This window comes from Leucoraja erinacea, chromosome 27 (assembly GCF_028641065.1).
Source record: "Leucoraja erinacea ecotype New England chromosome 27, Leri_hhj_1, whole genome shotgun sequence".
NCBI classification, from domain to species: domain Eukaryota; kingdom Metazoa; phylum Chordata; class Chondrichthyes; order Rajiformes; family Rajidae; genus Leucoraja; species Leucoraja erinaceus.
In genome coordinates this window covers 12,822,439-12,846,413 of record NC_073403.1, presented here as the reverse complement: position 1 = coordinate 12,846,413, position 23,975 = coordinate 12,822,439, and the positions used below count along the sequence as shown (strand labels likewise).

General features: G+C 37.8%; 1 protein-coding gene across 15 annotated transcripts in view; it reads right to left on the bottom strand.

Annotated features, from left to right (window-relative positions):
• The window catches only part of tanc2a (tetratricopeptide repeat, ankyrin repeat and coiled-coil containing 2a), a 464,896-nt gene that overhangs the window by 92,154 nt on the left and 348,767 nt on the right, over nt 1–23,975 (bottom strand). For all 15 annotated transcript variants that reach the window (XM_055657051.1, XM_055657052.1, XM_055657047.1 and 12 more), the window contains 4 exons: nt 11,215–11,348; nt 6,762–6,993; nt 4,083–4,249; nt 2,060–2,667 (listed from right to left, as the gene is read on the bottom strand). In XM_055657051.1, coding sequence (XP_055513026.1) covers nt 2,060–2,667; nt 4,083–4,249; nt 6,762–6,993; nt 11,215–11,348 — 1,141 coding nt within the window. The remainder of the gene's footprint in view (nt 1–2,059; nt 2,668–4,082; nt 4,250–6,761; nt 6,994–11,214; nt 11,349–23,975) is intronic.

The following is a 23,975-nucleotide window of genomic DNA, read 5'->3' as shown; positions in this document are numbered from 1 at the left end:
GAGAGCTAAATTTGAACAGGGGAGGAAGAGTAAAACCCGAGGAGAAAACAAATGGACTGGATAAATAGAGTCAGGTGCAGAATTAAAAGAGATTTGAGCTATGAAGCTAAATTAAGAAATTCTAGAGATTATCCCAAACTCCAAAGCCAACTAGAAATTCCATCAATTACAATGGTGTGAAGGTTTCTAGAGTGGGCAAAATGGTGGGGTTAGTGGATTAACAGTGCTAGATATTTAAACAGCTGGTATATGATACTCAGCAGAAATGTATCCCATTTTGGAAGAAGGAAAATAAACCACCCATCCCAGAAGAAAGATAAATCACCAATGGTTGGTAGAGATGAAGTAATATATTAAATCAGAGACTACAACAAATGAGGAGAGTAAGGAAAATTGGCACAGAACAGGAGAACAGGACATGGACAGAGCAGCCATAACCACAAGGAATGGCAGGGCAGGCTTGAGCGGCTGAGTAGCCTACTTATGCCCTATTTTCTTGTGCTCTTAGTGTTTAAAGAACAAGTTGGAGATTGTCAAGAAGCAGCAATCACCTCTCTACCAGTAATCAGGCAACTGACCATCCTATCACATAACAGAGAGCAGTCCCGACTCAACATCCACCTCAATTGAGACCCTCAGACTATCTTTAATCGGAATTTACTTTACTTTATCTTGCACTTAACGTTATTCCCTTTACCCTATATCTGTACACTGTGGATGGCTTGATTGTAATCACGTCTAGTCTTTCCGCTGACTGGATAACACACAACAAAAAAGCTTTTCACTGTACCTCGGTACACGTGACAATAAACTAAACTAAACTAAATTCTGGGAAATTTACCAGCATTGGAGCTGCATGAGCAGCCCAGCCTTGTGACTACATAAGCTCAGCAAATTTCAGGACATGGAAATTAAATCCACAAAGCTAGGAAAGGAAAGGAAAGCCAAAATCTAAGTTATGAAATTGATTTTGAATCCTGAGAGAAAAATCAAAAAGAAAATGGCCAACAACAAGACCGAGTTGATTGTTAATTAAAGCAGCAGCTTGGGCATTAACTGATAATCAAACAAAATCTTTCTAATTTAAAATAATGTTAATCACTGCAATAAATTTCAAGTAAACCTATGAAAAAACACAGTAGAACATGCAGGCTAATCCAATGGAATTCATGCTAATTCATCTGGAATTGTGTTTGTACCCTGAGGCAAAATCACATCAGTAAAAAATAGACACCATGGAATTCAACAGTCCTTTTCCATTATTGCATGGGCGACTGTATTGCATAGAAAATAATCGGATTATGGAAGAAGATGGGAACACAATCTATTTTAATAAATGTAAATGCCAGAAGTATTTTGTCGTAGTGCATATATCAAATTATGATTTAGGAAAACAGATAAAGTATACATTAAATGAGATTTGCAATGTCACAACTGAAGGGAAATATAGTGAAGGCTGTTTATGATTACTATGTCAAATGGTTCAAATACTATAGCAGAAGATGATTAAATCTCCTTTCCTTGAAACAGGATTATCTAAAAAATGTTTTAAAAGCTAATGTACCTAAATAAGTTGCGACAAGTTATAGACATTATAGCATTCTTGAAGATTGTAATATGGTGAAGAACTAGATAGTTTGTCAGGCACAAAATGCTGGAGTAACTCAGCGGGACAGGCAGCATCTCTGGAGAGAGGGAATGGGTGACGTTTCGGGTTGAGACCCTTCTTCAGATCCTGCTCTCCGTCGAGAGTTCAGCAACATCCTCACAGAGATGCTGCCTGTCCCGCTGAGTTACTCCAGCATTTTGTGTCTACCTTCGATTTAAACCAACAGCCGCAGTTCTTTCCTACACATATATAGTTTTGACAGGCATCCAGAATTTATAACGCCTCCACCAGAGTGGCCAACATCAGAGTTATTTTCTTCAAAATAATAATTCAACTCTGTGGATCTATGACATTTATGGGAATTATCCTAATAATATAGCAACAAGTGAAGTTTTTTTAACATATCTCTATCCAACTTTATCACAGATAAAATCCCCATTAGTTTCTCACCTGGGATCACAGAGGAACTTTGTCTTCTCTCCATCCTCTCTCCATATTAGCCATTCTCGGAAGGATGGATGAACAAACATCCGTGTCATATCCCTCCGTTTTATCAGAAACATAGAAAGATTGTCCAGTCTTTGTTGAAAGTCCTCCCATTCAAGGCTCCCATCAATATTGCCAGCATTGATTGCCTGGTAAAGCTGGTCATCTGTCATCGGATGCAAGGATGCCACAGCTACATTTAGAAGTGGTAGCACTCGTTCAAATGAGGACTGTGTAGGGAATTTCATGTTGCACTGCAAGAGATAGACCTCAGCAAGGGAAACAGGTACTACTTTATAGCTTGAACTCTTAAGCACCAAATATCCTTTCTCAATCAAGTCAAAAGTCAGTTTTAAGTAGAGGTACGATCCTTGGCTCAAAGCTTTGAGATGAGTACTGAGCTTCCCAAACGTTGCGTTGTCCATTTTACCATTAAGGGAGATGTTATTCTGGATTTCAGGACTGCTGTGAATTCGATGAAGAATATAGGCTTGTAAATCCTGATCTATTGCCTCATTCACTTCCATTTTGTCCAGATAGATCTTGTGGAATGGAAGAAGTTTGGCCACTTCCTGTGAAAACATTGTTTTTTGGAAGAAATAAAGTGACTAAAGTTAGATGGGAGCGAGATCACGATAGTGGTACAGCATTTGAAAATTTACTGTATTTGTTGGCCTACACTGGTGCTCAATGTTCTGTTACTTGTTACCTAAAATTCTTATCTTTGTTTTCACATCCATCCACTGGTCTGTCATATTATTTGTAAACTGCCACAACCCTCAGATATGTACATTCTTCCAATTCTGACCATGTCCATATCCTAGTAAAGTAAAATATGATTAGAGTAAATGGGTGCCTGATCGTTGGTGTGGACTAGGTGCCTGAAGGGCCTGCTTCAGTGTTGGACTATGAGTAGGAAGTATTGCTGGAACTGTGTTAAACACTGGTTCAGTAACAGCTATAGTACTGTGTACAATTCTGGTCAACAACAAGCCAGAAGAATGTGATAGCACTGGAACATATTTAGGAGAGATCTGGGAACTTTATGCACATCTTCCCCTATTCTCTTTGGTATTTCATAACTTTACATATCCCAGTGTTAGTTAAATATCTTTTCAACTCGTGCTCAAAAGATGGCGTAAACAGAGTTATTGAATATTTTAAAGACAAAAGTAGTTAGACAAGTGGATAGAAAATTGGCTTCATGAAAGGAAGCACAGGGTGATGGTGGAAGGTTGCTTCTCGGTCTGGAGGCCTGTGACTAGTGATGTGCCTCAGGGTTCGGTGCTGGGTCCGTTACTGTTTGTCATCTACATCGATGATTTGGATGAGAACATACAGGGCAAGATTAGCAAGTTTGCAGATGATACAAAAGTGGGTGGTTTTGCAGATAACGAATACAGTTGTGAAAAATTACAGCAGCATCTTAAGCGCAGGAAGATGAGAGGTGATCTTATTGAGGTGTATAATATCATGAGAGGAATAGAATGGGTAGACGCAGAGTCTCTTGCTCAGAGTAGGTGAATCGAGGACCAGAGGACATAGGTTTAAGGTGAAGGGGAAAATATTTAATAGGAATCTGAGGGGTAACTTTTTCACACAAAGGGTGGTGGATGTATGGAACAAGTTACAAGAGGAGGTAGTTGAGGTAGGGACTATCCCAACATTTAAGAAACAATTAGACTGATACATGGATAGGACAGGTTTGGAGGGATATGGACGAAATGCTGGCAGGTGGGACTAGTGTAGCTGGGATATGTTGGCTGGTGTGGGCAAGTTGGGCCAAAGGGCCTCTTTCTACACTGTATCACTCTGACTCTATTTAATAAGCAAGAGATGAATAGAGATTGTGAATAGACAGGATTGAGCAGATGAGGTTGTGATCTGATAGGTTACATTCTTGTTAAATGGCAGAGTTGGTGAAAGGCTGAGTATTCTGCTCCTGGTCTTAATATGCTTATTTTAGGGTTGAGCCAAATAGACATACCTTAAGAGTTGTGCGAACTGTCACTATCAACTTCAGCCATGATGGGAATTTTCCAATCATTTTAGTGAGAAATGACACAATCGTGTCCCCATAATCTGGTTTGTGGAACTCTGCTTCATTTAGCCCATCGATTAAGACGATGTAATCTTCATCTGCAATTTTTCGCTCTGAAAGAAAAAAACAATCAACTTTCAGGGGTGATATTCTCCCTTTATGTACAAAACAGTTTAAAAATTGCAAAAATTGAATACAATGACAATTCAATTTGAGTAACTATAATCTCCAGTGAACTAAAAAATAATTGAATTTACCAAGAAAAAAATACCTTGCAATACATTTCATTTAATTTCTATTCACACATATGTCCAATTCTACTGATTTGAGCGATCTCCTGATGCTGAGGCTGAACGATAATGTTGCCGCACCATGCTGTCTCACGATGCCAGCAACTTGACTTTAAGCCTGATCTTGGGCACTGTATGTGTGGACATTCTATGTTCTCCCTATGTGGGTTCCCTTCAAGTGGCTCAATTTATATCCATACACCAAACATGTGCAGACAAGTGTAAATTAACCTTATTCTGACAGGCGGTAGAATCTGGGGAATCTTACATGATCAGGGGAAAATAAACTGGGATAAGTGTAAATGGATTCTTGTGGTTCGTGCCGCTTCGATGGGCTGAAGGGCATGTTTCCATGCTCCTTGATTACTATCCAATACTATGATTATGACCGATCTCTCATTGCCCTGGCATCACTAATCATTTCTGCTCTGGGCTACATTGCTTATTTCATCCAGGACCAGAATGCAGCCCACTGCTGGGAAATGATTCTTGACTCATGGGCATGATGAATGATTGTGTGGGCATTTCACTGTATGTGCCTGACTGCATTTACAGTATGTTTGTGACAACAATTTACTCCAGGCTCGCAATCTGTCAAAGCTATCACTGTTATGAATGCTTGTGCATGGCATAAACACCCAAATATCACTTGGGACTTGGTAAAAAAATATTCAAAACCTTTTTTTTTAATAAGTTAAAACATTAAATACACATGCAAGGATATTTAAAAACATGTATTCCAACTAAATTAAATCAAATAAAAAGTTTTATGTATTTTTGTCCCAGCAGCTTACTTTTCCCAAGCATTTCAAAGGGCCAATTGTATGTGCACAGATTAATCTGATATGGGTTCAATGGGCAGATTTTCTACCCTGTCAGATGGGAAATGAGGTAAATTCACATTACCCTGCTATATTCTGTGAGCAGGGTATAATATAATGGCAGTACATGTGCCCCATGTTGAGCGCTCAGACTTCTTGCACTACACGTTGTGCCATTTATCCTGTATCTGTACACTGTGGATGGCTTGATTGTAATCATGTATAGTCTTTTCATTGACTGGATAGCACGCCAAGAAAAGCTTATCACTGTCCCTCGTCACACGTGACAATAAACTAAACTAAATTAAAAACTAAAATGAGTAGGAATGCAAATGCTAGTTTAAACTGAAGATGAAGGGAGAGTTAAAGTGTTTAGCAACCGGGAGATCATTCAAGTTTAGGGGGACTGAGTGGAAGTGTTCAGTGAGACTAAAATGAACCAGCTCGGGTGCTTAATGTGTCCACAATGCACTTTAGCGGAGCTATAATACATACATAATGCTATTTAGGATCTTAAATGGCTGAACATATACAAATACCCATAACATAACATGAAGAAACATATAATGAGGAAACCTTAATGAAGTGAGAAACTCTCAAATTGATCAGATTTCCCTTTTTAAAAATAAAACAGGTAGCCGGTTTATATAGTAATTCTATCAGCAGACTTAGACACAGGTTTCCAAATTCTTTGGCACTGAAGGTATTGGCCATATTTGAAGTGTGCAATTATATTTAATGGCAGAATGTAATTACAGTGTTTAATTATTACAGCTGGGTAAATTGTATTAAAGAAAACAAATCAATTGAAAACATTACTGAAGAAGTAAGATAGGTAAATGAACAATTTGAACTGTCAAGCAAGGTTACATCAATCCAAAGGGATAAAACATTTTCCATTTCCACAGTTGATGTTAATGTAGCATTTTTACTTGAAATACAGCACGTTTGAGGCAAGCTGTAGTCATACCAACAATGAGATTAGCTTTAAAACATATTTCCAGTTGGCACAATTTACACTTTTGTTTTTCACGAGTCACCATCCTGGTTAAATGAGACTATGCATGAACAAATTGTGAAAGGTTGTAAATTGGATGAAATTAACCAGAATAAAAAGACATTACACATTTTATTTCAATCAAGCAGAAGTAAAATTTGAGCCCAAAGAGCTGGATTCCAATCCCAGATCTATACAAATCCCTTTGTACCCTGTAATTTTCTGTCTTTATTTCCTTCCAGATGAAATACTAACTAAAATCAAGGTGCGTATCAAGCCAGTTAGTTTTGTCATAGTTTCCAAGAAAGTACAAGAAAGATTTTTTATGTACATCTCACGTCCTTTTGTAGGGGTAAAATATTGCTGTCTGGCCAAATAGCTGTTTGTGAAGCACAGTTAAAATCAGTTATTGCAGAATATGTTTATGTCCCCCCCCCCTCCACACCTGCAGTACTGCAAAGAATCATGGCAGTGCCTAACATCTAATTCTTCAAAAAATTATAAAACATTGGCCTACCTTTACGTAAGTTGTCAAGTGGTTCCAGGACTCCTCTTCGAAATGATGCCATAGGATCTTGAACACAAGATCGTAAGCTGAGCATACTCTGTAAATGTGGTTCTCGAAGAAGCTGCTCCCTATAGGCAACAAGCTGGGGTGATCGGCAAAGGAGAGCTGCCACATTGTGTACAAACTCTGGAACTAAGCAGGTGTAGGCGTTGTCTGCTTGGCAGTAATGGTATGCTACCACCTGAAAAGATAAATTTAATAAGCAGTTTTCTAACATTTAGTCAATTTCTCAGTTGATCAAAAAAACATTGAAATAGCAGAAGTCGGATATAAATTATGAATTTGATCCAAAATTTTATTCTTGGGGAAATTAATTCTGGAACAAAAATACCTCTGGCAGGGAATATTTATTATTAATATTCATGTGATCTGCTAGTGTACTGATCTAAGACTATCCTCCATGGCCAGATTGAGTCCCACCATAAATTTGGCTTGGGTTGTTTGCACCCCAGCAGTATAAACATTGACTTCTCCAATTTCAGGTAGTCCTTGCTTTCTCCCTCATTCCCCTCCCCTTCCCAGCTTTCCAACAGCCCACGGTCTCCACCTCTTCCTTTCTTCTTCCCGCCCCACCACCCCCATATCAGTCTGAAGATGGGTCTCGACCCGAAAGGTCACCTATTCCTTTGTTCCATAGATGCTGCCTCACCCGCTGAGTTTCTCCAGCATTTTATCTACCTTCGATTTTTCCAGCATCTGCAGTTCCTTCTTAAACATGAAGACTATACAATATATTTTTGTTATTGGTTTAGTTTCAGTTATCAGTTTAGAGATACAGCGTGGAAACAGGTCCTTCAGCCCACCGAATTAATACCAACCAACTATTAGATTTTAATATTTTCCCTGAAATTGCAACTGTGGAATGTCTTGCTTTGCTTTAAAATGCCAAGATATTTTCCAGGAATAAAACACCACATTTTTAAAATTGACTGCTGGTCAGCTAAATACAAGCTTAAAAATATTTTTTCAACATTGCAAAGGATGTTGCAATCTTAACAAGCTTTTGGCTGATTTCAAGTACCAAATTAAATATAATACAACTTGTCAGTCATCTTTTAATGGCAGAGCAATATAACATGGTGGCAATGTCACTCATCTGCACTGATTCATGTGAACATGAATTGTTGAAAAATATGGGCAGAAGCTTTTACTGTGGAATGTCTTTTACTGTGGAATATGGCTTTACAAACTCATTTTATTGCCAACCAGTCAGAAACAGATGACCTTAAATCCTTCTGCTACATTAAAACATTGATCCAGCAAGTGAGACGCATTTACCAGTGTAGGGCGAGGTTTTGTCAGAAAATCTTCCGAGACTTTCTCAGAGACTTTCTAATTTGAGACTGTTTCATCAGTATAGCGCAGCACAGTGGCACAGCAGGAGTTGCTGCCTTACAACACCAGGGACTCGGGTTCTTTCCTGACTACGCATGCTGTCTGTATGGTGTTTGTACATTCTCCCCGTGACCATGTGCATTTTCCCTGGGTGCTCTGGTTTCCTTCCACACTCCAAAGATATATAGGTTTGTAGGTTCATTGGCTTCTGTAAATTGTGTAGGATAGTGTTAATGTATGGGGATTGCTGATGGTGTGGATTCGGTGGGCCGAAGGGCCTGTTGTCTCGTTGTATCTGAACTAAACTCCAAAAACGTGCAGGTTTGTAGGTTAATTGGCTTCGGTAAATTGGCCCCAGTGAGTAGGATAAAACTAGCGTAGGGGTGATCGCCTGTCGGCTTGGACTTGGTGGGCAAAAAGGCCTGTTTCCGCACTGTATCTGTAAACTAAATGGTGGCTGTATATATTGCTGAGACAGAACGAGATAGAGATAATATGACAGCCTTAGTTTCATCTTAAGGTAACAGCTGCCAATTTTTCATTGTTAATTAAGACAACAATCATTCCATCTTTATCTTGGGATGAAATAAGTACAAAATTATTTATAACGATAACAGCCTGGACCTTGCAGCAGTTATGATGTTAGCCGTCACAAATTCCTAATACATATGGCAAGTTCAGACAGTTGCTCGTGAGATCCAATGCACCCTCACAGGCAGAATTGTTTTCAATCCTGCTCCATTGCAATTACATTGAAATTAACTGAACTGACATGAATTTAAGCTGTTTACAAAGTAGACCCACCGTAAAACAGTTTACAAGATATTCTGTTTAATTACATGCAGTCTAGATGAGTATTTAATGGTATGATACCATAGTTGTTGATTACCATGGTTCTGTCTTAACAGACAGTAGCTGAGATTGGCAAAGGCTTAGTTATTACTAGAGATCTGCAGATTTTGGTGGGGGCTTAAAAAAAATTAGGTCATTTTCCTTCTGACACAAATTTGAGGCCTTTGTTTTCTTGGATTACAAAGATTTTCCTAGACATTTCTAGATTCAAATAATTCATTGAAAATTAATTATTTCTCATGAAATCCCATATTGAATACAAAGAATACATTTTATTAATCAAAATGCTTCAATGATTACCTAAATTAAATTGTTAATGATGTTGTTTATGCTCAATTAAGCTTTTGTCTCTTTTGTGTGGCACAGTCTGGATGACTCAACCCACTGGCAATAAAATAATTTGGATTTAGTTTATTTTTTAAGTAATGGTCAGTTTATAGATGATCATGATTTTAGTTTGTGATTTGGAAATGGAAAATAATTTAATAAAAGAGCATGGAATTGCCAGTACAGTTAACAGAGATTTGAGTTGGTGGTGAAAAAATAGGCTGAGGGTGTGATCGCTCCAGAGCTTTGGTTTCAAATTAGGTTGATTATTTTGGGGTCAATTTCTTGTGCTTAAATCCTTTAAGTATTTTTCAATTAATAATGAAAAATTATCTGTACCAAAGGCAATATTACCTTGCAGTAACATCGCAACTAGCATTAAGCAGTATGTAAATCAGGGGTGAAATCAATAAAAAACAAAAAATTGTTGGTAAGTCATTTTCTACTTTTGATGACTGACATAACAGTTTGCTAATCATAAATCACTGAATCACCCCATTATTATATATAAGAGACCACCATTTTGCAGATCAAGGTTATACTCAAATCTGCACAATCTCTGCAATGAGTCATCCCTTTATTTCCATTTCCCAATAAATTATCTACCATTAAGTTGCTAACCAGTTCCCTATTTAAAAGACTGCATCCACTTCCCTTGCAGGAAGCCATGTTCCACAGCATAAACCATTCATAGATCAGCAGAAACTGGACATTCAGAAATAAACAATCATACACCTGTCATACCAACTCCATTGTTTAATCACAGATAAAATCCTTGTTCCTGATAACATTAGAATTTGGGCTACATTGCTAGCTGATCCCAAGACAAACTTCAAACACGGACAGTTATGCTTCTTCCCACCAGCCCAACCCTGCCTCAGCTCGCCTACTGTTGAATCTCTCACTTGTGCTGTTGTTATCTCTATACTAGACTAATTTAACTCACTTCAGGTTGCTCTCCCTCATTCTACCTTGTATAAAATTGTGGTAATCCGAAACACCATTGCCTCAGTCCGACTTGGCAGTAAGAAGCATTTTGTTTGTACATTACTCCTTTGTTCTCCATTGCCTGGGCCCTTTTCCAGCCTTTCAACCCTGAGGTATTTCCCTGCCTTCAGTCTGGCTTCTTGAGCGCTTCCAAGATCATAAACTCAGGAATTCCAAAGCCACGCTGTCTCTGTTTCTTTTGCTTCATTTAAGATTTAAGTTTTCAGCCTAACTCAATGACTAAGCTTCTGGTCAGCCGCAAAAATGTTCCAACAGAATATGTTGGGATGTTCTGGCCACTAAAAGTCCTACATAAATAGCAAAAGTACTTGATATTATTGTTGCATTTAAAATTGCCAGAGGGAGCAGTTTCAGAGGTTTATTTATTTTGCATAGATGTAGCAATGCATATTTATTAATTTATACTTTAGTAATGCGTACCAAATGCACGAATCATTAGTTCAGCAATTAATGCCTTTTTATTGCCCAAGCATCTTTTTCCTGCTTGAACATTCAGAATACATCTACAATATTTCCAACCACTGACTGTAAAAGATGCTGAATAGAGATTGGCATGATTAATGGATTTGCACTCATGTTTTAGATCAACATAAAGATTAATTACGTCATTCGAAAGAATAGAACAATCAATAATGAGAAGCAGAGATTTTGAAGTTTGCATTTGTCTTTGTAAAGTAATGATTCATCAGCTAGGCATTGCTTATCAGAATCATCCATATAGTAGTATGTTCATGAGTAAAGAATCCAGTTAATGATATTTAATAGGCTCCAAACTATAAAATAACTGAGCAGGTAATTGCTCTAACTTGATCTAATATGAAACATAAACTGTGGGACATTAAAGTATTAGATTGCCATCATATTTCACGCCTCATTGTACCTGAGTGGCCAGTCTTTTCATGGCTTCCTCCTGACGCCGACGTAGTTCAGGTGTGCTTGGACAACTCCCACTGGAGATGGATGGATGTCCTTGAGATGGCTGGGTAAGTGGTAGATCTCTGCTGCTTTCTACATCTACAGTAGAAAAGAGATTGGCAGTCAATCTGAGAACAAATTGTTGGCCTTGTCAAGGTACAGCTCAAAAAATGTAATTCACTCTTCTTTGTCTCATGTTATTTTGGCAAGGAATCCATCCAACTGTGGAGTACTCATTTCCAGCACTCAACTTCAAGACTGCATGCATAACCAACAGTATTAAATCAGTTGAATCAAGCAAAAATATCTGAAAGCCGTTCAATAAATTCATTAGAAATTGTCTGCAAACTGTCTGAGTTTGCCTAAGATTACTTTATAATCCCCTTGTACTTTCCACTCCGTTCCCTTCTCCAGTAGTTGTCTAAAAATGTTTGATTTCTACCGTTTTTTAAATTACTATGCAAAGGTCATCGATCTAAAAGGTTAGCTCTCTCTGCAGTAATAACCTGATGGGCTGAGTATTTCCAGCATTTTCTGCTCCTTTATGCCAAAGTTCATCTGTATGAATTATACTTAAAAATCAAAGCTGCTAATATAAATGATGGTGTTATTATTATTATTTTTTTTCTCTGGACCCTTTGAACCATAACTGGGCATCGAGCTTGTGTTTTGCTGACGGAAGGAGGAGGACAATTGTGTAATTGATCTAACACAATGCAACTGTAAAATTTACGATATAAATAACATTTGGTTGGAGCTGCAATGTAATCTCAAGGGTACAATTCTAAAAGGGGACTAGGAAACAAGAGGAGCAAATCTTTGAAGGTGATAGGACAAAGAGTTGTTTTTTAAAGGCCTCAAATACTTCCTGCATATTAGTTAACTTATATGTCAACGATAGACATAAAATGCTGGAGTAACCCAGCGGGACAGGCAGCATCTCTGGAGAGAAGGAATGGGTGACATTTCGGGTAGAGACCCTTCTTCAAACATCGAAGACATGGGTTAGTAGGATAGTTTAAAGAGGCCAGAATCTGGTAACAGATGAAGGAAATGTGGGGAGAATAAAGTAGGTGCTTAATGGTCAACATTAATTCGGCGGGCTGAACGGCCTATTTCCATGCTGGTCATACAGCACCGAACCAGGCCCTTCGCCCCACCACATACATGCTGACCATTTTGCCCATCTGCACAAATCCCATTCGTCAGATAGAAGCCATGACCTGACATGCTTGTATTTGTGTTTTGTTCTGCTCCTATTCTTTTTTTCCCCTCTGGCTGAGCTTTACATGAATTCTACCAACATTTCTACTAACTCTCTGTACTCTAGAGAAGGCAACACATTTTCATCAGTGTATATGTATCTGAACATCCACCCAAATTCTTGACATCACTCAAGAAGTATTTTCTGTTCACTCTAAGTTATTCACCTTATTTTCTAATGTACAATAATTCAGAATTCAACCAATTTTGCAGATGTAGCCCAAACAGTATTCTAGACAGCATTTTCTAGACATGTGGATTTCACCTCTGGGGTTCACTGCAGTGCTAAATGTTCCACATTTGGTGGAATTCATGCTCCTAACTCAGAAGCAATGATTTAAATATCACACCATGCAACTCAAGCGCAAATATATCTTGGTGAAACCTTTCTACAATATTAAAGTGCTGTGCTGTTACTCACTATGCATGAATTCAAAGCATTTGGTGTACAGATACATCCACAACAGGAAATGACCAAGAAAAACCAGTTAATATGCATTTCACCATCAATGAATAAGAATGGTGACTGAGTGAGATGCTCCAGCTCCATTTCCATCATCTGTGAAATCGTGCACTTGCACTCAACAACCTTGCAACAGAGCACAGGGAAAATGCAATCTATTAATCACAGGCACGTTCCTCAAGATTCTTCTGATGTTTTCTGGAAGATATAAATTATCAAGGGGGGGGGGGGGGGGGGGGGGGGTGGCAGATGCCCTGGGGAATATGGAAATAGACATTAAGGCATTCCCAAAGAGGAAGAATAAGAACAGTCAGTGGGTGATATCGTAGTCAGTGGAGCAAGCAGCCTAGGCTTGAAATAGGCTAAAGTGAAATAGGCTAGAATGGGGGAGCGAGGTGGGACTTCAAGAGGCTGATGAGACAGATAAACACAAAAGTTATCGTGCATGCCTGTGTGTGTCCGTGTGGGTCTGACTGGCCACAAAGAGCCCCAAATGCTCCTAACAGATGATTGCAAGAAATAACACAATCTCATAGATAAGCGAGGGTGAGATCTCAGCACTTTATAACACTTCTTAACAACATCTAAATCCTTATGATTCAGCTTAATTTACGCTCTGCTTGTTCCTCTCCCTCCTCAGTATACACATTGACACTTACTCACTCATCCCCCATCCAGTCTGCATTCACGCCTCCCCAGGCATGTGCACACACATGCCCTTGCATTCATTCTCATACACATACTTTGACAAGCACTCCACCTGCACACAGACTGTGGCAGTGATTAAGCAGTACGTTTTGTCTCTCACATACCCATTACCACTCTCCACACTAATCATTCCTTCCCACTACTGTAACTGTAGTGTTCACCATCTACAAATTGCACTGCAGTTACTTGCCTGGATTATTCCACCTATAAGGAAGATAAGAGCAACAGGCACATGGGAATACCTCTAACTGCATGTTTCCTACACTACAGGCGCACACTATGTTGATTTAGGAATAGATTGCCAGTCTTTCACCTTCATTGGACCCAAATCCTGAATACTACAATTCTTGCCCAATGATAGCCCCTTTGGAGGACATTGAAGAGTCAAGACCATTTAATTTTCATGTGCACCAGGAATGTAACATTCTTCAAAAGGACTGCAGCTGTTTAAGGTGGTACCTTACATCCACCTTCTCAAAGCCAACTATAGACAGGAAGTTAGATTTGCCAGCAACTGTCACATCTGGAAAAACAAATAAATAAAAAGCTGATGACTTCACAGAGCCTTCTAAGAAAGCAAGAATGTGGAATAGCCTCATGGATGTTGACAAATTTTACGTCTTTGGGCCAAAGATTGGTGCTAGTAGAGAACAAGGTGTCAGATCCTTGCCTTGATCCGAATTTAATAAACACACAGTGCCCTCCATAATGTTGGGGACAATGACCCATCATATATTTATTTGCCTCTGTACTCCATAATTTGAGATTTGTAATATAAAAAAAACACACATGTGGTTGAAGTGCACATTGTCAGGTTTTAATAAAGGGCATTTTTATACATTTTGGTTTCACCATGTTGAAATTACAGCAGTGTTTATACGTAGACCCCCCCCCCCCCCCCATATTTCAGGGCACCATAATGTTTGGGACACGGCAATATCATGTAAATGAAAGTAGTCATGTTTAGTATTATGTTGCATATCCTTTGCATGCAATGACCGCTTGAAGTCTGCGATTTATGGACATCTCCAGTGATGCTCTGCCAGGCCTGTATTGCAGCCATCTTTAGTTTATGCTTGCTTTGGGGGCTAGTCCCCTTCAGTTTTCTCTTCAGCATATAAAAGGCATGCTCAATTGGGTTCAGATCGGGTGATTGACTTGGCCACTCAAAAATCCAAATTTTGTTGAACAAATCCTTTTATTTTTAATAATGTTTTTGTTTGTCTTTTATTATTTTAATTTTAATCTTAATATTTAAAATATCAAAGAGTAAAAGAAGATTCAACGAATTAATCCTCCCTGCACGAAAAATTATTTCTTGCTTTTCAACCACTTATTACTGCAAATCTACATTCTCCTACCTAACCCAAATCAAGACGCCCTTAAGGTCACAAATGATGGATACCCATCTAAAACAACATTGAAAAGTTCCCCACCCCTGGTCTATACACTTCAGAATTGATTATGCTACGAACATTAGCCGTTGTATCATCAATGAAGATAAGTGAGGCAGTACCTTCAGCAGCCATACATGCCCAGGCCATAACACCCCCACCACTGTGTTTCACAGATGCAGTGGTATGCTTTGGATCTTGGGCAGTTCCTTCTCTCCTCCATGCTTTGCTCTTGCCATCACTCTGATATAAGTTAATCTTCGTCTCGTCTGTCTACAAGACCTTTTTCCAGAACTGCGCTTGCTCTTTTAAGTACTTCTTGGCAAACTGTAACCTGGCCATCCTATTTTTGCGGCTAACCAGTGGTTTGCATCTTGCAATGTAGCCTCTGTATTTCTGTTCATGAAGTCTTCTGCGGACAGTGATCATTGGCAAATACACTCCTGAAGAATGTTTCTGATCTGAAACAGTCTGAAGAAGGGTTTCGGCCGGAAATGTTGCCTATTTCCTTCGCTCCATAGATGCTGCTGCACCCGCTGAGTTTTCCCAGCATTTTTGTGTACCTTCGATTTTCCAGCATCTGCAGTTCCTTCTTAAACACAGTGTTTCTGATCTGTTGGATAGGTGTTTGGGAATTTTTCTTTATTATAGAGAGAATTCTTCTGTCATCAGCTGTGGAGGTCTTCCTTAGCCTACGATTAGTAAGCTCACCAGTGCTCTCTTTCTTCTTAATTTTCAAACAGTTCCAAACAGTTGATTTTGGTAAGCCTAAGGTTTTGCTAATGTCTCTAACAGTTTTATTCTTGTTTCTCAGTCTCATAATAGCTTATTTGACTTTCATTGGCACAACGTTGGTCCTCATGTTGATAAACAGCAATAAAAAGTTTCCAAAGGTGATGGGAAGACTGGAGGAAAGACTAGGTGCTGGGAGTTCTCTTATACCTGCATTTAGGAGTCAATTAAACGTGCCTGAGCAATTACAAACGCCTGTGAAGCCATGTGTTGCAAGCATTATGGTGCCCTGAAATGGGGGGACTATGTATAAACACAGCTGTAATTTCTACATGGGAAAACCAAATGTAAAAAAATGGCCTTTAATAAAATCTGACGAGTCCAACAAAACCACATGTGATTTTTTCTATTACATTGTGGAGTACAGAGGCAAATAAATAAATGATGGGTCTTTGTCCCAAACATTATGGAGGGCACTGTACTTCAAGGACACTGAACACAGGACGTTTTGTATTCTTCGTCCTTCATTCCTTTACATCCCGGCCATGTGTGTCCTCTCCCTTTCTGACTCATAATAACACCTGATACATTTAAATACAATGTTAGATATCCCTCCCTTATTAAACAAAGGATTTCCACATTATCATATTGTAAACTAAAAATTCCCACACCATCTAGGTAGGATGTGGCATTCATCACTTTGGGTGCAAGGTGGGAGGCATGACCAGAGGAATTTGATGCTTACACAGACAGCATAGGACTGTTTGTTAAAGGAGCAACGTCGGTGTAGCTCACACGTACAGTATTGTACGGCGCTGGAGCTTCAATTCCAGAACAGGAGGACGAATAAAACAAAACGTTGTGTGTTCAGTGTCGTTGAAGTTTATTACATTCGGTTCAAAGCAAGGATCTGTCATCGGGATCTAGACCTCAAGTAACCCTTGGATTCCTTCTCTCTCCGTCTCTCCCCACCCTAGTCGGCCTAGTCGTTTCATTGTTGTTCTGCTTAGTTTCACTTGTTAGTTTCACTCGTCATTACCTTCTCCACAACCAACAATGGACCATTGTGGGCTCCACCTTTCTTTAATCATCGGTGCTGGTTTTGATTTGTCAATTTTGCATATCTTTCATTCATTTGTTCTTTGTACCTATTCATATCTCTAGTTTCCCTCTCCCCTGACTCTCAGTCTGAAGAAGGGACTCGACCCCAAATGTCTCCTATTCCTTTTCTCCAGAGATGCTGCCTGATCCACTGAGTTAGTCCAGCATATTGTGTCTATTCAGGGTTCAGGACTTAACAGGTTCTGGGTTGAGTGAGACCCAAGTACATGGGAAAGCTGATCATAATTAATCTTCTGGATAGACATTTGTCCCAGTATTATACAATCTCACTCATCCCAAGCAACAAATTTACTTGCAGGAAGTATAATGCCTGGAATAGAGCATTCTAAAATTCAAGGTCGTCTGAGCATTAGGGAGGGTATTTTTTTTTTTTAATTTAATTTTATTAGAAGTACAGTAAATTACAGTAATACACATCACATATATCTTATTTTGTACCACTTCATTTTTAGAGCTTTAAAAAAGGTAGAAATAAAGGAAGTAAGGAAAGTGAGCAAGAGTCGTGAAGGTGCAGGAAAGTGTTGGGAAAAGAAAGCCCCTTAGAGAAGAAGTTAGAGAAGGAAGTAAAGAAAGGAAATACCAACCGTATTTTTTTATTTTTTTTTACCCCCCGTTACCAGATCCTGGTACCATTTATTTTTTAAATTACTATTGCACCTTATGCTTGTAATAGTTCCATAAATGCAGACCACGTCTTTTGGAAGTGGTCTGCTTTGCCTGCTAGGAGGAGTCTCATCTCTTCCAGGTGTAATGTTTCGAACATGTTTGAAATCCACATTTTTATTGTTGGTATTGGAGCGTTTTTCCAGAATTTGAGTATAAGCTTTTTTCCCATTATTAGCCCGTAAGTTCTTTTGAAACACGTTTAGTTCGGGGTTACCTTCCGATATTCCAAAAATGATCCATTCTGCTTTTGGTACAAGTTTTATTTTAATTAATTTTGTGAAGATTTCAAATATTTCGTTTGGATTTGGATTTTTATATAAAAAACAAAAGAGTGCGCTATGGTAGCTTCTTGTGACTGACATTTATCACAAGTGGGTGAGACATTGGGAAAAAGTTTATTTATTTTAGTTTTTGAATAATATAGTCTATGTAATGTTTTATATTGAATTAGAGTATGTCGTACGTTGATCGAGCATTTATGCAAATATAGTAAGTGTTTATCCCAGCTCGCTTTTGAAAATTTTATAGCTAGTTATTGTTCCCAGTCTCTTCTAATACCATCAGTTGTAGGAATTTCTATATTTAAAATAATGTTGTATAAGTATGATATTAGATTTGCTGATTCAGTCTTTGTCTTCATGGCTTCATCCAATAAGTCTGGAGGCATGTTATGATAGTCTTTTGTGTATTTTTTCAGATAGTCACGGATTTGAAGATATTTAAAATATTGATTATTTTTCAATTTATATTTCAGTTGTAAATGTTGAAATGATAACAATTTTCCCAATTCATACGTCTCCGAGCGTTTTGATTCACATTCTTTCCCATTGTGTAAATGATTTATCTATAATTGAAGGTTTAAACGACGGATTATTGACTATTGGCATTAAAAGAGATAGATTTCTTAATTTTCTAATTGATTTCTAATTAAAATCCAATTCTAAATCATTGGATTTTTATTGTAATTTTTGTTATTCAGATTCATTGGTGAGAGGAGAGTCGCTCCTGTATTACACAGAGAGCAGTCCTCTCTCTCCATTACAATCCAGTCCACCTGCTGGGCAGAGATGTCCGGCAGGTGAATCATATTTTTAATATTTACTGCCCAATTATAGTACATAAAGTTAGGGAGCGCTAGACCACCCATCTCTTTTGGTTTACTAAGGTGTGCTCTTTGTATTCTGTGGGATTTATAATCCCATATAAAATTTGTAATGCCTGAGTCTAGTTTTTTGAAAAACTTTTTTGGAAGATATATAGGTATTAATTGAAATAAATATAGGATTTGTGGTAAAAAGATCATTTTTATAGCATTTATTTGACCTATTAAAGACATCGGGAGCGTTTTCCAGAATTTGATTAGATTATTTAGTTTCTTAAGTAAGGGACTATAATTGGCATTAAACATAGCGTGATAGTTTCTAGTAATTTCAATTCCCAAATATTTGAATTTTTCTGTGGCTATTTTAAAGGGGAATTTCAAGAGATGTGTTGAGTCTTTCGGTTTTATCGACATAATTTCACTTTTGTTCCAGTTTATTCTGTATCCTGAGAAAGATCCAAAGTCCTCAATTAGATTTAATATGTTTGGTATACTGATTTGGGGTTTTGTGATATACAGTAGTACATCGTCTGCATATATTATGTTATTTGAATATTTTGTATTATAACCGTAAATATCAGGGTGTGTTCTGATTTTTTCAGCTAAAGGTTCAATTACCAGAGCAAATAACAGCGGTGATAATGAACATCCTTGTCTATTGCCCCTTGTTAATTGGAATTTCGTAGATAGTATATTATTAGTTAATATTCTAGACGTGGGTTTGTTATATAATAATTTTATCCATGCGATGAAGTTCTCTCCCATTTGAAATTTTTGCAATACTTTAATCATATAATCCCATTCTACTTGATCAAACGCTTTTTCTGCGTCCAATGAAATCATAGATAACTCTTGTTCTTGAGGTTTGTGAGAGTGCATTATGTTAAGCAGATGTCTCAGGTTGTTAAATGAATGTCTCTTAGGTATAAATCCCATTTGATCCTCATTTATTAATTTACTAACATATTTACTTAGTCTTCTAGCTAGTGTTTCCGCTAATATTTTTTGATCTGTATTTAACAAAGCAATAGCTCTATATGAGCCTGGTTCTTCTATATCTTTATCTTTTTTAAGTATTAATGTGATTGTTGATTCTGCTAGTGTTTCAGGTAAGATTTGTTCTTTAAAAGCGTATGTATACATTTTCTGTAGACGTGGTGTAACTATGTCGTAAAAGCATTTATAAAATTCATTACTGAATCCGTCTGGTCCTGGTGTTTTTCCATTCTTAAATGTGTTTATTGTGTCTTCTATTTCCTTAGATGTAATGTGTGCTCCCAGTTCCTCTTGTTCCTTCAGTTCTAGTTTTGGAAGGTTACAATTGTCCAGAAATTCTGAAACTTTATTATTGTCTATTAGCGTTTTCGATGTGTATAAATTCTTGTAAAATTGAGCAAATCTTTGATTTATACCATTAGTTGGTGTTAATAATTCCCCTCTATCTGATTTAATCTTTAAAATTGCATGATCTTTTTCCCGTTTTTTCAGTTGGCGTGCCAATAGTTTATGGGGGTTTATCCCCAAATTCGAAATGTTCTTGTTTTGTAATTTGGAATAGTCTTATAACTTTCTCTGACAATAATTTATTTAGTTTAAATTTCAGTATTAAAATTTTATTATGTTTATCCATAGTTGGATCTTTAGCATTATCTATATCTAGTTGTCTGATTTGTTCTTCTAATTGTCTTTGTTCATTCTTATTCTTTTTGTTTTGAAAAGCTTGATACGAGATAATGACTCCTCTAATAAATGCTTTGAAGAATTCCCACAGTAAAGTGGGCGATATATCTGGTGTATCGTTTGTCTTAAAAAATAGGTCCATCTGTTTTTTTAGATATATACTCTCTTGTGGGTCTTTCAGAATTTGCGAGTTAAACCTCCAGAACGATTTGTTCGTAGACATTCCTTCTAATTTTAAAACGAAAGTTAGCGGGGAGTGATCTGAAATCGTATTGGTGTGATATTTAGGGTTGTAGCTGGAATATAAGGGGTATTAATGAACCAATTAAAAGGGGCAAAACACTAGCTCAGTTGAAATCATACAACACGGACATTACTTTTCTACAAGAAACACATCTTAAACATCAAGATCAGATGAGATTGAGGGCAAATTGGATAGGCCAAACATTTCACTCCTCACATACTTCGAAATCCAGAGGCACCGCAATTATTATTCGCAAAGGAATACCATTCAAATCAAAGAACATTATATCAGATATCTTATAGTTACAGGAGAGATCCATGCTACGCCAATCACTTTGGTAAATATATATGCGCCCAATTTTGATAATCCTCAATTTTTCAATAAAATCCTGAATACAATCGCAGAATTTAACTACCAAAATGTTATAATTGGAAGAGACTTCAACTGTGTTTTAGATCCGTACTTAGATAAATCGATGCAAAAACAAAGGTAATATGAAATCTAAAACTAGTGAACTCTTAAATACATATATAAAAAATGCAAATATTGCAGACGTTTGGAGGATCGCGAATCCGACTGCAAGGGAATACTCGTTTTATTCAATGGTACACAAAACATACTCACGTATAGATTATTTCCTAGTGGATACAAAACTAATCCCTCATACTATGAACCCTAAATATCACACCAATACGATTTTAGAGAGGGTATTTGAATGGACATTCTCATGTATCAAGGAGATGCACTAACCTAAGCGAACACACAAATAGTCTAAAATATTAATGCATTACTCCATACAAGAATCATCCAGTGGCAACAGCAGAATTATTCACATATATAGATAAAAATGAAATTTACTCATATTTAATAGAGCACCAAGACACATTGATTTATAAAAGTATTCAGAAATAACTATTGTTACAGATAAAAATGAAACCCAAAATGTTGGAAACCATCAGCAGAACAAACCTGGCCTGCTGAGTCTGATTTTATTTCAGTTTCCAACAACTTCAGTGTTAGATATTTCATTTCTTGTTATGGAGCAACTGGAAAGAATTTTTGTTCTGGGGCATGGAGGCAGTAATGATCAAAATGTTTCCAAGTAGGAGAGTCCTAAAGCTTCAACATTTGAAACCCTGCAGTGCTGAGCAAGATTAGTCTGTCAAAAAAGATTTCATCCTTAAATTAAAAAAAAAAAAATTGCTTTCTGCAATGCGTTGTGCAGTAATGAGGACCAAACGAGTCAAATAGCTTAAGTCTTACGTCAGCTATGTTCAAGAAGTAGAAACTAGCCTTGTGGATGAATCAGTATACAAGGTAATTGTAGGCACAAACTTGAAGTGGTGAGTTTTGAGACAAGTGCATTAGCATGAACTAGCCAAAATATTGAAAACCTGTAGGGCAGAATGGCACAAATGTTTGCATGAACGTACCTATGCAACTCTAAACCAGACAATGGATTGCACATGAAAAATTTGAGTCAAGCACTCAGACCATTATCAAGCAGCTAAAATTCACCGGACACACCAAGTCCAGTAATATGAAAGCTTATGCTGCATCATCCTTTAAGGTTTTCAGGACTACAAGTGTCCAATGTGAGTTCAGCTGGCACTGTGGCATTTGAGGCACACTTTGTTTAGTTTAGAGATACAGTGCGGAAACAGGCCCTTCGGCCCACTGAGTCCGTGCCGACCACCGACCCTGCACACTAACAATATCCCACACACAATAGGGACAGTTTAACTAAGCCAATTAATTGACAAACCTGCACATCTTTGGAGTGCGGGAGGAAACTGGAGCACCCGGAGAAAACCCACACAGGTCGCGGGGAGAACGTACAAACTCTGTACAGACAGCACCTGTAGACAGGATCAAACCCGGGTCTCCAGCGCTGGAAGGCAGCAACTCTATCGCAGCGTCACCGTGCCGCCCTCGATGCCAGTGCCTCTACTTTGGCCGCTGGTTCATCAATAGTACCCTCACCAATGCATCCGATCATCTTCCCCTGACTGCTGGTGCAACAGTTGGGATGCCACAACCCAGAGTTATGGGGCAAGAGACCATTCTGGGCATTATTAAAGGACATAAAATTCTTGTCGACTTTCAGCAGCAAGGAGGCAGTCCAAGGGGCAGCTGCACCTTGTGGTACATATGGTTCAAAATATATTTGGGCGCTCACTTCACAAAAGAACCAGCAGTACTTTGGAAACTGCATCTCGTGTCATGGACGTGAGGGGTGAAATTAATTCTTAATGATTGGATGAACTCGACCTGAAATGTCATTGACATTCTCTTTCCACAGATGCTGCCTGACCTGCTGAATGTTACCGATATTTTCCGTTTTTATAACTAGCTGCATTAAAAAAATCTATTTGTGTAAAGTGTTAATATAGATTCTAGATAATTATTTACATTATGATCCACACTGTGGTAATGATTTTAACTCTTCTACATTACAGTGGTAATGATTTTAACTCTTCTAATAGTTTTTTATTAGAAACAATTGTATCATGGTGTTTGTCATGATATTAGTGCTAAATAAAAACTTAATGTCTCACCATGTTGACAAAAATGAGTAAATAGGAAGAAATTCTGTTCCATACTTTTGTGGGTCAATCCATAAATGTTCTCTGCTTTAGCATTATTTTGCAGAACACTGAACCTAGCTGTATGAAGCTGATCTTGCCTGTCAAGTCAGGAGATTACCTAAAATTAGATACCAGAGTTTACGGAATATTATATTATAGAGCAATCTATCATCCAGTGGCAGCCTGTATTGCTATTTTCCACAACAGCAGTATTGCGGTGTCATTGTTACAAAATCAGGACACAATTTTAAAGGCTTATAATGCATCCATACTCTAGAGCCGTCTGCATTTTACACCTGCAGTGTAAAATGTATATACATTGCCATGGAGTGCTATTGCAATGAATCAGATCCCATAAGTAAAGTAATTCCCAACTGAGATGAGAGTTTTGGAAAGGTAACTCTCACATTCCCCATTCTATCACACAGCAACCTGGCGACCATTGCACTGCCACGTTGCTTTATTGGACTAAATGTAAATATATTTTAATGTACTTTACCACAAATGTTCTTAAATGTGTTTTCTCATCAGCATCTGAAAGTACAGTTAATGAAAAAAACTACTTGTTATGAGGGTATTTTCCCTATGGTTAAATTAAAGATATAAGTAGGTGATATGTGCGAGGATTGACAGGTGTGGACACAATTAAAAAAATCAAAACAATTTCAGAGTTGGACATAGAGCAGTAAGAAGAAATAAGCAAACCACAAAGTCCCGTGTTCAAGTCAAGTCAAGTCTATTTGTCACATAAACATACGAGATGT